We start from the raw sequence: 13,346 nt of genomic DNA, 5'->3' as shown, positions 1-13,346 counted from the left end.
AATCAAGTCCTTGCAGTTCTCCTACATACCTCTCAAACATACCCACCCCACACGCACTTGCGACTGCCTCAGTTCAAGCCTCCTAACTGCCTCCAATTTCTTCTGTCTCCCACACATTCTCAACATGGTCACGAGGTGGTCAGATTTGTGTCTCAGAAGGATCACCCCACTCTTCTGCTCAAAACCCTGCCCTGGCTCCTCACCGTGCCCTGGTCTCACATTTGTGAGCACAGTGGCCCTCAGTGATCTGGCGCACACACCCACCTCTCCTGCACATCTCCCGTCAGAATGCTTCACACTAGACTTACCGGCTGTGAGAACTCTCTGCAGGACTCCGCACAGCCCCCCTTTCTCCAGGACCATCCTTTCATCCTGAGTTCTGGTGAACTCCCATCATCCTTCACAACCCAGCTCAAACATGACTTCTTTCCTAAGGCCTTCTTAAGCCCATCCAACTCCAAAATTAATGACTCCCTCTTCTAAATCTTGTAGCATACCTTTTACTTACCACTTCTATTGTAACTATTTGTTTCTATGCTTGCCTTTTCTATATCACTGTAAACATTTTGAGACCATGAAAGCGGTTTTGTGTTCGTTAAACCAAATTGTCTTTGCTTCAACAGTCTGAGTAATTGGGAGCAGGGATGGGATGTTTCCAGGGCAATTCACAGTGGCCGAGGTGCCTCTGCTTCTCCACAGCAGACGTAAACCTCGTGTTTCTTTAATCACAGGGTTCACCAGACCCGCTTGGATTAGCATACATAACACAGCTCTTAAATATAGGTTGAGTGTTTCTGACTTTGTGCAAGATATGTACATTAGTTGCTAAGTCATGTCTGACTCTTTGGTGACCTCATGGACCACAGCCCGTCAGGCTCCTCTGTCCATGGGATTTCCCAGGCAGGGATACTGGAGCGGGCTGCCATCTCCTTCTCCGGGGAGTGAAGTGTTGACCTGAACGTCAGCATGGATGAACCTCAAAAACACTTGAGGCTGATTGAAAGAGTCTAGACACACACAGTCACCCTCTGTGGGTCCGTTAGTGTGAGATGTGCAGTGGTCAGTCCATTGAGACAGAGCAGCAGTAACTCCTTGGGTGGTCGCCGGGGGCTGGGGGCGGTGGCGCTTCATGGTTCAGGGCTTCCTTGGGGGTGATGACAATGTTCGCAGCCTCTGTAGAGGTGGTGGTCACACAGCATTTTAAATGTACCAACTGCCACTGCATCAGTCACTTTAAAACAGTTGGTTTTATATTCCGTGGTGTTCACCATCTCGATCTGTGTCCCACCAGGTCTGAGGAAGCGAACAAAGCGTTCTCTGCGGCCGTGCAGATGCACGACGTGCTGGTGAAAGCCTGGGCCATGTGGGGCGACTACCTGGAGAACATCTTCGTCAAGGAGCGGCAGCTCCATCTCGGGGTGTCCGCCATCACCTGCTACCTGCATGCCTGCCGGCACCAGAACGAGAGCAAGTCGAGGAAGTACTTGGCCAAGGTGAGGCTGGAAGAACTCGCTTTAACCAGAGACCTTCCTGGGAACCTTTAGTTTGCATGGAAGTTCAGCCACCTGCTGGTCTGCGCTGGGCATGAGGAACCACGCAGAGTCCATAGGTTCTGATTAAAGCTGAAAAGTGGAGGCCTGGACGGTCTTGGGGTCAGAGGACTTCTCAGCGGCAAAACCCAGCCTGCAGTGTGGGTGGGTCTTAGGACTCAGGTCCGGTGTGGCTGTGGACCTCACACTGGACAGGGATTCCTGCAGACTGCAAGGGCTCTGCCGGGAGCGCGCCTGCTGCACGCCTCAGACTCTGGCCTCACCCGCAGGGACCGCGCACACAGGCCGGAGCCGGTCGGCTCTGGTCACAGGTGACGCTGAGCCCCTGGGCTCCTGCGGTGGGGGGTCGTCCCGCGGAACCCCGCTGCAGCGCCGGGCACGGGGCTGTGCCCACGTGTGCCCAGTGGGCGGGCGCTCAAGCCCGAGCCCCCTCCCCAGCCTCGCACCGTCGTGGCTTCCCCAGGAGTCACATCCGTACAACCCAGAACCCATTCTTGCAGATAACTTAAGAATAGGTTGTTCCGCTTACTTTGCCCAGTAAAGGTTAGGAGTTTTTAGAATTCCTTAATTTAATATCAGAGTTTGGATTGAACATCCCAGTAGTGAAAGCCGACTGTAGACATAGACTGACCGTAATAATGCCAAGAAGCTGCCTCGCTGCCGGAATCCAGGTGTGCTTTCTTGTAGATGAAATCGTTTCAGACGGCTCAATAGAGACCAGACTGCCAGCAGGGGGCAGCCTCACGCTGGAGTGGGGGTGGGGTCCTCTGAGATCTGAGCAGAAGCCCATTTTGTTGTGGGGAGATCGCAAGTGTGGTAACAGGCTGGAGCCCCTTGGGGTCCACACTGACCACCGCTAGCCAGCTGAGCAGATCAGTTAATAGTTGGCATTAAAGCTAAACCTTGATGAAGACTGTATTTAAATTCTCAGCATTATTTATCTGTAAGCTTTATAGTGAAGTTTCATCATACAGTTGGGCCTTTTGTCCATGTTTTCCCACGATGCCAGGAAAGGTGCCCTGTGTGATGGTTTAACGTCGGGGGAACGTCCCCTGACCGGAACCGGAGACTCTGGTTCAGCTCTCTGACTTCCCTTCTGTCTTAGGTGCTGTGGCTTCTGAGTTTTGACGATGACAAGAACACCCTGGCAGATGCCGTGGACAAGTACTGCATCGGCGTGCCGCCCATCCAGTGGCTGGCCTGGATCCCACAGCTGCTCACCTGTCTGGTCGGCTCCGAGGGAAAGCTGCTTCTGAACCTGATTAGCCAGGTGGGAACTGCAAGTCCTCTTTGGTCACGAAGAAAAGCATTTTCCTTTCACATCCTTTTGTCCAAGAGAGAAAATGTGCACGCTCAGAGTTTTGAAACCGAGTCAGATGGTGGGCAGGTGGACACAGTTAGCTGTCGCTTATAAAGCGCAAGTGACAGCAGCTGAGGACAGCAGGGCTGGCGGGCAGTGATCCGCTGGGCTTACAGCGTCGCGATGCTACCTCTTCCCTTACACACGTCGCCATGTAAGATACACATAAAGTACGCCTTCTGTTAAAACGCAGGGGGCCTGGTGAGCACTCAGGTTACTGACCGAGCGCGGGTGTGCGGTCATTGCTCACGGCTGACTCCCCATCACGGGCTGTACTGGGCGCTCTGAGCCCCAGAAGAAAGCCCGGTGGGCCGTGGGGCCTGTTGCTTTGGGTCCGGCTGTCCGGCTGCGGCTGTTGGAGGCTGGCAGTCGTGTGCCCTGGGGCAGGCTGGGGGGATTGGGCCTGTAGAAAGGCTGTCGTGACCCCTGTTTGAGGTCGGCTCCAGATTGTTCTCCTCCTGCGGAGAGGCCAAAAGGTAGGGGAGGGGCCTGAACAGGGGACATGTGGATACAGTTCGGTCTGGAATTGGTGCCTCTGATGGTGCTTTGTTTTATAAAAGTATGGAGTCCTGTATGTAACTTTTCACATGTGAACCTGTAACCAAGCGCCCGGGGGCATGCTGCTCACTCATCGTTCACGTTCAGCATCTCCACAGCACCCAGAAATGCTCTCATTCTTGCTTGAGCGCTTGCGGCTGTGTTCTGGGTACTGGTACTTCCCTTGGAGTTGATCTGTCAAAGACGTAGATTCTGTTTGGTATCATCGTTCACTGGACATCTCTTAACATATGTTAGCTAGCCTCCCTGTGGCCAGTGGCCAAGCTGCGTGATGTCTGCTCAGCCCTTCTGAAGGAGCCGTGGAGCTCTAGTTGACCAAAACTGGCATTTCTTACCTAAAAGAAAAAGGCCAGTGCCCTGCATCCTAGAGTTACGCAGAGTGAAGTGACTCGCGAGGGAGCCGCGCGTCAGCCCGCTCTCAGTTCTGGTGAATGAAGGCTGCTGGCATGTTGTGTTCCCCGCACGCGAGTGTCTGTCATCCTCAGGTTAGATCAGATGACAGTGAGGTTGCTCTGCCAGGAAGAGTCTTGGGTGGGCGAGACGGATGGAATACACCAGACTGCTCTTTGCTGGGTCTTTTCAGGCTAAACTGGACATTGGACTTGCTATTCAGCCTGGTCTCCTGTGTGTACTAAGTCAGTGGCGCCGGCCAGGTGCGGGCCATGTCCCACTCACGACTGACTCTCTCTGAGCAGGTGGGACGTGTGTATCCCCAGGCCGTATACTTCCCCATCCGGACCCTGTACCTGACGCTGAAGATAGAGCAACGGGAGCGCTACAAGAGCGGTACGTCTCCGCGGGGCTGGGTCCCCGGGGCGTCCGGCGTCCCACTGTCACCGGCACACACCCACCGGCAGCTCCCCTCCAGCCCGCGGGCCCGTCTGTGTTCAGACGCTGGGAGGTCACCGGGGCAGGAAGACGAAACCTGACCTCCCACGGGTTGCTGGCTCTCCTTCACCGTAGTGTGACAGGGTGTTCATCCACTCCAGTGATTCCATCATAAGTAGGAAAAATGTGTGAAACCCAGGTCGCTCAGCGGTGAGGAATCTGCCTGCCGAGACAGGAGCCACGGGTTCGATCCCTGGGTCGGGAAGGTGCCCTGGAGGAGGAAATGTAGGCCCACTCCAGGATTCTTGCCTGGGAAGTCCTACAGGCAGAGGAGCCTGGCTGCAGTCCTTGGGGTTGCAAAGAGTGGACACAACTGAGTGACTAAAAAAACAGAAGTTGAACTTATTAGTTATAAATGCATCCCGATAAACAGTACAAATGTCACTTACTGTGTTGTAAGGAATAATACCTCAGCTGTCAGAAGAATCCGCATAGAAACCAGTTTTACCTGGGATTTCCCTGGTAGTCCAGAGGTTAAGACTTCGAACTCCCAGAGCAGCGGTCATGGGTTTGATCCCTGGCCGGGGAACTAAGATCCCATTTCCACGTGGTGTAGCCTAAAGAGAAAAAAACAAATCAATCTTAACCAAGTGTAAAAACATTCAAAATAGAAGTTTTTAATCTGTAACGATTACCGTGGTACATAGAGAAGTAACCTACTTAATGGTTTCAGTTACCCTGTAAGCATGGTGCTCTGTAAACAATTAAAGCACCGCTTGCTTCCTGCGTCTTTAATACATAGACACGCTCACTGCGAGGCCAGAGCCTTTCCAGGAAGGTGACTCCCTCCTCCAGACGGTGGTGGCAGCTCCTGGTCCTGTAGGGTGGGTCTTCACACCGACCTCCTGGCTGTCTAGGTAGATTCAAGTTTGGGTCAATTGAAAGTTAAGGGTTTTTGTTGTAAGTGAGCTGAAGCTTTAAAAAATGAGCATCGGGGTTCTGTAACATTTCTTACGTAGCAAGTGGCTTTTTTTAAAATGTCATTTTATACCTGTGGTTTGGCTCTCTTAGATGAAAGCATGTAGGCTGACTTGTTAACACTTCTGGATTCTCGGAGCTGTAATACAAAGAATGAATTGTGAAATATTTTGCCAGACCTTAAAAAAAAAAAAAAAAAAGCTCAGACTCCCACTGCAGTTCGGGTCCGGGGAGCCTGCGCCCCCACCTGGGCCCCACTCACGCGCCCACCTGCCCGCGCCCTGACCCATGTGCCTTCTGCCTGGCCCGCACCCCGGGACAGGGCGCCCGCCTCGCGGCTCCGGGCCAGCAGGAACCGGCGTCCCTCCGGCCGTGGTCCTCGGAGCGCCGCCTCCCCGTCGTCAGCGCGGCGCTGACAATGGCGTTGTGTGTGTTGCTCTCAGATTCTGGACAACAGCAGCCAAGTTCAGTGGGTAACCAGTCCCATTCTGCATCAGATCCAGGGCCCATAAGAGCCACGGCCCCCATGTGGCGCTGCAGCCGTATCATGCACATGCAGCGGGAGCTGCACCCGACGCTGCTGTCTTCCCTGGAAGGCATCGTCGACCAGATGGTCTGGTTCCGGGAGAACTGGCACGAGGAGGTACGCGGCGGGGCTGTGCGCCGCGGAGGGCGTGGGTCTGGGTGCCCTCGCGGCCGCGGCCTGTCCGCACGAGCGGCCCGCTCGTGTGTGTCTGTGGGTGGCCCGGCTGGTGGAGGCTCCAGGTCTGCACCCTGGTGCTGTCGTCCCTGCCGAAGCAGAAGACTTCTAACGAAGACATCAAGGAAGCCCCTGCTGCCCTTAAAACGCTTATTTTGTTCACTTCTCCGAACCTAACCGCTGAAATCCCACCACTGGCCAAGGAGCAGCAGGATGTGGGCAGAGGTCACCCCATGGGCCGTCATCTCCAGGGGCCAGAGCTGGTTCTCAGGCCGCCGCCTCAGTGGTGGTGATGAGTAATCAGCGTTTGTTGTCCGAGGCCCCTGTCGGTGCTCTGTTACCCTGTGTGTGTGCATGTACACGGACGTGATCTGAAACAGGCTTTCCATTGGCGATTCAGCAGAAGGGCGTGTGCGCAACGTGAAGGGTGGGCTTGTGGGTCTCTTTCTTCTGTTAACGTTCGGGACAACTGTCCTTGCTGCTGAGAACGCAGCTCACAGCGTGAGCGTCCGGGGCGCCCCCCGTGCTGCTTCTGCACACTCTGGCGCCCCGATAGCCTTGTCCGTGGTGGGGGGCCGGCTGGGCGGGTGCCCAGTGGGCGGGGGCAGCGTGCTCAAGCGCAGAGCTCTGCTGTGCGAGCCCACCTTGTCTCTGGCCCCCAGGTCCTCAGGCAGCTCCAGCAGGGCCTGGCCAAGTGCTACTCGGTGGCCTTTGAGAAGAGCGGAGCGGTGTCGGACGCCAAGATCACGCCCCACACCCTCAACTTCGTCAAGAAGCTGGTGAGCACGTTCGGGGTGGGCCTGGAGAACGTGTCCAACGTCTCCACCATGTTCTCCAGCGCCGCCTCCGAGTCCCTGGCCCGGCGCGCCCAGGCCACCGCCCAGGACCCCGTCTTCCAGAAGCTGAAGGGCCAGTTCACCACCGGTGAGTCCTGACCAAGGAAGCAGCCCCTCACCTTTCTCCTCAGTCCTACCATCCGGTTAACCGCACTCGTTGGTTTTCTGGACCGCAGCCCTGGGCGGGCGGGTTAGACTGTAAGGAAACGGGACATTCCCTGCCCCGGGATCGCACAGCCTTCCCTCCAGGGAAAAGGCAAAGGGTCGGAGCCGGGGTAGACACAGGGTTCTAGGGTGCAGTCCCTCCGCCTGCCGGGTTTTTTTGGAAGACCAGACAGGGTCAGGTGAGGCAGTGAGACCTGAAGGTGCCGGCCCCGAGGCAACAGGCAGGGATCCCCCTGGTGGTTCTGGCGTCAGGAGGACGGCGGGGGGTGTGCACATCCCGTCCCCGGGTCAGGCGCTCGTGTTTCCAGGACCAGCGGGAGCAGGACTCCAGCCCCACCTCTCTGTGTGGCCTGAGGCTGATGGCCGCTGTCCCTCAGCCCGAGTCCCCGTCAGGGACCCCCATCCCCCGGGTGCATGCGGGCCAGGCCGCACCCCTCAGAGCTGAAGCGCATGTGGTCTCTCCTTCACGGGAAAGGAGGCGTCTGAGATGGAAGTTTTGTGGAAGCCATCACTTGTTACTGGAAAGAAGTGATACTTAGTGTATCCATATCTACAACCAAACGTAGTCTGAAGTAGAGCGTTAGGGGGGGGACACATCTGGATTCTGACGTGAAAGAGTGACAGGCACCGAAGCCTGGAGGAAGGCCAGCCTCGAGGCGCCGACCCACCGCCCGCTGCCTTGTGCGTCGGACGCCTGCATCCAGCCCCGCTACCGCGTGCCCCGGGGACCGCCCCTGTGTCCGCCCCGGGTTCTGCTGTCAGAGCCAGGAGGGCTGCCCCTCCGCCCACAGCAGCATCGCAGCCCTGGCTCCAGCCGCACAGGGGAAGGCGGCTCCGGAGAGTCAGTCCCGAGATGGAAGACTGACCCCCCTGCAGACGCTGTGCCCGAGCGCCGATGGCCGCTTTGTGGCGATAGCCCCAAATGCGAGTCCCCCAGATGCCCCTCCAAGGAGAAGGGACGCAGAGCATGGCTCTTCCACACTCATAAAGCAGGTGACGAGGCATTAACTGACACACACGGCAACTTGGATGAACTTCAGAGAAGTTGTGCTGAATGCTCAAAGCCGCGCTCAGGATTCCTGCCACGCGCTTATAAGTTATGAAGCCTTTGTGAGGTCACGACGGAGAACAGACCAGCGGTGGCCGGGCGTCGGGTGCGGGGGAGGCGGGCATGGCTCAGAGCCGGTGGACGGGGGGCCTCCTGGGTACACAGCGCCCCCCCTCACGTCTCACGGGTGCGCACACCACACGCACAGGTCTCGTGTCTGAGTCAGCCCCGTGGGTTGTGCCAGTGCCTTGGTTTTGGGAAGGGGCGTGTGGCCCTCCCTATACATTTCTTGGCGCTCCTGTGAATATTTATTTCAAAATAAAAGTTAACAACAAACAGAAACCCATTCCATGAAGATCAGGCCTGGCCTTGATAACAGCTTCCTGCCCCGGAGTTGGGAAGGTGCAGCCCGGTGTCCCGGCGGACGGAGACCTGCCTCCCTGGTGCTCAGCTCGCTAGTCAGGTGACCGCACGCGAGATGGTAAAGGAAACCAGAGAAATGCCGTGAGGAAAACCCCACGAGAGAAGCGCAGCGACTGTAGTGAAACTGGTGACACGCATGCACAGTTAAACTCACGTGGACCTGACGAGCGGAGCTGTGGGCGCGGCCGTGTGTCGGGCCCAGAGCTCCGTGCCGTGTATTCCAGCCGGCATTTTTATGTGCTGTTTATTGGAGTTCTGCCCCGCGCAGCACTTTATTACTGACTAGATGGAAAACGCGCCTGTTTCCTCCTGGGCCGTGCCAGAGCCGTAGTTGTGCGGTGGATGGGAAATCACCCAGGTGGCCGAAAATGTTTCTAATCATATTCTGTTTTGCAGATTTTGACTTCAGTGTTCCAGGATCCATGAAGCTTCATAATCTGATTTCCAAACTGAAAAAGTGGATCAAAATCCTGGAGGCTAAAACCAAGCAGCTTCCAAAATTCTTCCTCATTGAAGAGAAGTGCCGGTTTCTGAGCAACTTCTCAGCACAGACGGCGGAGGTGGAAATTCCAGGGGAGTTTCTGATGCCGAAGCCGACACATTACTACATCAAGATCGCTCGGTGAGTGCGCCTGGCCGGCCCGGGGTCATTGACACCTTCCTCCAGCAGATGCCCGGGAGCCCCTCCAGGGAGACCGGTCGGCAGTTCACACTGTGATTCCCGCCCCTCTGTCCCCGGGAGAGGACACAGGACTGCCCTCGGGTTGGGGTCGTTGGGCACCTTTCACGTGTCCGTGTCCTGTCTGAGTCAAGCTTGTGTTTGCTCTCAAAAAAACTCTTTCTGAATGCTTGTAGAACTTGACAAAGTGGAGTTCTGCAGTGTTTCGTACACTCTGAAAGCGCAGTATTCAAAACAGAATCAGACTATGGTAAAAATTTTTAGAGCAAGGTGAGTTGCATCTCATTTAAAATGTAAAGCGAGTTGAGAAGTGGCAACCTTTAACAGGGTCCTCCAGATCGGACCTGCTGCTCCCCTCCGCCGTGAGCGCCGCGGGCGTGCGGGCCCCACGCCGCCCCTCCGCTGCGAGCGCCGAGAGTGCACATGCCCCATCCCAGCTCGTCAGCGGTGGCTCCTCTGCCCCAGGGGCCCGGGCGCTCCTGCTGCTGGGGGCCCCAGCATCCTCTGCCTGCTGGGCCCTCGGCGCGACTGTTGAAACCCCAATTTCGCCTTTTCTTCTTCCCCTTTTGTCCTTCCCACACCGAGGCGCCCCCATACCCGGTCCCTGCGAGGTGGGGCGTAGGTAACCGACCACCCCGTCTGGCCAGCGGTCGTCCGGGAAGCTCCGCTCTCAAAGCAGGGGCGGAGTGGCCGCGGGGCGTGGGCTCAGCGCCCATGGTCTCTGCAGGTTCATGCCCCGGGTGGAGATCGTGCAGAAGCACAACACGGCCGCCAGGAGGCTCTACATCCGCGGGCACAACGGCAAGATCTACCCGTACCTGGTCATGAACGACGCCTGCCTGACCGAGTCGCGGCGGGAGGAGCGCGTGCTGCAGCTCCTGCGCCTGCTCAACCCCTGCCTGGAGAAGCGGAAGGAGACCACCAAGAGGCACCTGTTCTTCACAGGTACGCACCGCCTCCAGCACGCCCCGCCCCCCGTAGGACACGCGTCCAACCAGCACCCGCCTGGAGAAGAGGCCCCGACCTGGCGCACAGCCGTCTCCGCTCGCCCGGCAGCCTGCCCAGGCTCCGGTGACGCTGGCTGCGCGGGGCGTGCTGGTGGCGCGCTCCACACACATTTTCTAAGCACAGTCTTTGATCTGTCCTTGGGCTTCCCCGGTGGCTCAGCTGGTAAAGAGTCCCCCTGCAATGCAGGAGACCCTGGTTCGATCCCTGGGTTGGGAAGATTCCCTGGAGAAGAGAATGGCCACCCACTCCAGTATTCTGACCTGGAGAATTTCATGGACTATATATAGTCCATGGAGTCGCAAAGAGTCGGAAACGACTGAGCAGTTTTGTTTCACGTCTTGATCTGCTCTGGGCACAGCCTGCCATGTGGGCACCGCCTGAGGTGCCCTTCTGGGAGTCGAGGAGCCCCAGGAAGGCCGCTGACATCTCGTTCACGCAGCACCCAGCAACCTCGGGTGAGGTCTTTACTGAACCGAGTGGCTGTGGGTGAATCATGAACCTGTCAACGTGGGGTGGGGCCGGGCTGCCTGTGACTGCCCAACCCCGGAGAGAACTGCGGTCACCTTCACGCTGACCCGGCTTCGGAGCCTGTTGCCCTGTGTGGTGTCTGGTCCTGTTCCGAGCGCTCTGCTGGCTGAGCCGTGATCCAGCCTCTTCTGACTTAAAGTCTCTCACCCTTAAGTTCAGACTGCCCCAAAATAAGGGAGTTGAGAAATCCGCTCTGCAGAGCACTGTGGGTGTTTGAGCGCACACGTGCCGTGCTCCGCCAGTCGGCCCTGCCTCACGCACCGTCCCCCCTCTCCCTCCAGTCCCCCGCGTGGTGGCCGTGTCCCCGCAGATGCGCCTGGTGGAGGACAACCCCTCCTCGCTGTCGCTGGTGGAGATCTACAAGCAGCGCTGCGCCAAGAAGGGCATCGAGCACGACAACCCCATCTCCCGCTACTACGACCGCCTGGCCACGGTGCAGGCGCGCGGGACGCAGGCCAGCCACCAGGTGCGGGGGCTTGGGTGGCCGTGGGCTCAGCCAAGGGCCACTCGTTCTAATGGGACAGAGGTACATTTTCACTCAGCCTTGCAGAGGCTCAGAGTCCTTCCTGAAGAGCAGCTGAGAGATGAGAACTTTAAAGGAACTGCTTGGCAGGTTCATTTGGTTGACAGCCCGGGCGTGGGGGGGTGAGGCTGCCTGCCTGCCTGCCTCCTGGGCATGTTCACAGGTTTGCTGCCAGGCCTCCAGGTCACGCACAGTCTTTGCGCGGTGTGTCCTTGCTGAAATGCAGAATGTGGGGAAGCGGAAACCTGTCAGGCCAGCTGTTTCTCTTGCCTCGGGTGGAGCCACAGAGCCCCCGACGGAGTCCCAGATGCCCTGGCTGCACCTGCTGGTGGGCCGAGGGTCCCTCTGCATCTGCGGGTCCCGCCCTGGGGGCAGCAGGCCAGTGGGAGCGTGGGTGAGGTGGTTCTGTCCAGAGTTGCCTGCGTCACCAAGAGGCGGTTCTGGCCGGTTCTCCTGCTGCCTCCGTGGTCCTTCCTGCGGTCCCCAAGGGCGCCTCCTGGATCTGGGGAGAGACCCCCAGGGCCGGAAGCTGCCTCTGTTGTCCAGGGGCTGGTCTCTGTTACTCTGGCTCCTGAAGGGCTTGGTTCAGGAGGATGGAGCCCAGGGGCGCCCGTCTCACCCCGCGCCGTGCTCGGGGTGCAGGGTCTGGTGTCAGCCCCCACCTTCGTGCCGGCAGAGCGGGTGGGGTTCTTCAGTGCTCAGCGGTCTCCGTGGACCACAGCAGTTTTGAGGTGTTGGTGGGAGGTGAATGGATTGGATTCTCAAGGTTCTGTGTTCCTTGGACTGTGCAAGCCAGTGACCCCTGTCTGCAAATACGTGGCTGCATCGGAACCCCCCTCCTGCTCTGCGAATATGGAGCTGAGCGCGGGTCTGGCGCAGGGGCGGTGCGGGGCCCTCCTGGGCCTGCGGGAGGCGCGGATGTACAGGCCGTCCCAGCGCGCAGGTCTCTTCTTGGTCTTCCTCCCCTGGTTTGCTTCGTTACAACTAGGCTCCTTTCCCCTTTGCATTTTTTACCACACTGCCTGTAAACTTGCTTATTCTGGACGCGTCCTATGAGCAGAACCATACGACACGTCGTCGCTCATGCCTGGCTCCCCTGCACTGCCTGTTCCCAAGGTTATCCACTTGGCGCTTGGTAGCACGTGTCAGCACTGCTTCTTTTTATTGCTGATCATTCCCTTGTATGAAGAGACCACGTTTAACTTACCCGTTTATTAGTTGGTAGGCGTTTGCACCTTTTGTCTGTTAGGATTAACACTGCCGTGAACACACATGTACAGGTTTCTGTGTGGACCTGTGTTCTCATTTCCCTCGGCCATCTGTATACAAGGAGTAGAATCGCTGGGTTATTTGGTAACTCTTACGTTTAACATTTTGACGGAGCCACAGAGTTTTCCAAAGTGACCACATGTACGAGAGTTCTGATTTCTCCACGTTCTTGCCAGCACTTAGTATCGTCTGTCTTTCTGACCACAGCCACCTGAGTGGGTGCAAAGTGCTAGTTTATTTTGGTCGGTAACAAATGATACTGAGCCTTTTTTCATTTGCTAATTAATTGGCTGTTTGCATATTTTCTCTGGAGAAAAGTTGGTTCAAGTTCTTTGCTCATTTTTTTACATAAACATTTTTTTTAATCTTGTGCTGCACCGGGTCGCGGCTCCTCGGGCTTCTCCAGCAGTGGTGAGCAGGGTCTGCTCTCCAGTCTCCGTGCTCGGCCTTCTCACGGTGGACCCCCGGCTCGAGCGACCCGGCTGCAGTAGTTGGGACAGACGGGCTCCGTTGCCCTGTGGCGTGTGGAATCTTCCCCGACCAGGGATTGACCCCGTGTTCACTCCATTGGCAGCCGGATTCTTAACTACTGGACCACCAGAAAAATCCCTGTTTGCTCATTTTTTATGTTGGGTGATTTGTAAAAAGACTTGTCTTTTTATTGGTTCTAAGAATTCGTTGTGTGATCTGGACGTGAGTGACGACTCAGGTGACTTTCTTTCTTTGCTGTGTGCATTGTCCTGCTTCTCCACGTGCCTCATGACCTTCTGTTGAAAACAGGGTGCTTTGGAGAACACAGTGTGGCCACACTCACCGTCAGGCCCTTCCCCCTGCGGGGTGATGCTGTGTGTGTGTGTGTGGTGACTTTCCTGGGTTCAGTCAGCCCAGGGGGC

General features: G+C 57.1%; 1 protein-coding gene across 9 annotated transcripts in view; it reads left to right on the top strand.

Moving 5' to 3' along the window:
* Window positions 1–13,346, top strand: part of LOC122432763 (transformation/transcription domain associated protein) — an 88,338-nt gene that overhangs the window by 71,996 nt on the left and 2,996 nt on the right. For 7 of the 9 annotated variants that reach the window (XM_043454886.1, XM_043454884.1, XM_043454881.1 and 4 more), the window contains exons 61-68: window positions 1,292–1,493; window positions 2,656–2,820; window positions 4,164–4,254; window positions 5,718–5,917; window positions 6,637–6,898; window positions 8,843–9,068; window positions 9,853–10,070; window positions 10,943–11,127. In XM_043454886.1, the coding sequence (XP_043310821.1) occupies window positions 1,292–1,493; window positions 2,656–2,820; window positions 4,164–4,254; window positions 5,718–5,917; window positions 6,637–6,898; window positions 8,843–9,068; window positions 9,853–10,070; window positions 10,943–11,127 (1,549 nt within the window). The remainder of the gene's footprint in view (window positions 1–1,291; window positions 1,494–2,655; window positions 2,821–4,163; window positions 4,255–5,717; window positions 5,918–6,636; window positions 6,899–8,842; window positions 9,069–9,852; window positions 10,071–10,942; window positions 11,128–13,346) is intronic. The other 2 variants (XM_043454888.1, XM_043454887.1) reach the window with 1 other exon arrangement.

This window comes from Cervus canadensis, chromosome 32 (genome assembly GCF_019320065.1).
Source record: "Cervus canadensis isolate Bull #8, Minnesota chromosome 32, ASM1932006v1, whole genome shotgun sequence".
Lineage (NCBI taxonomy): Eukaryota > Metazoa > Chordata > Mammalia > Artiodactyla > Cervidae > Cervus > Cervus canadensis.
The sequence above is the reverse complement of the archived record's forward strand: the minus strand, read 5'-3'. Positions and strand labels throughout refer to the sequence as shown.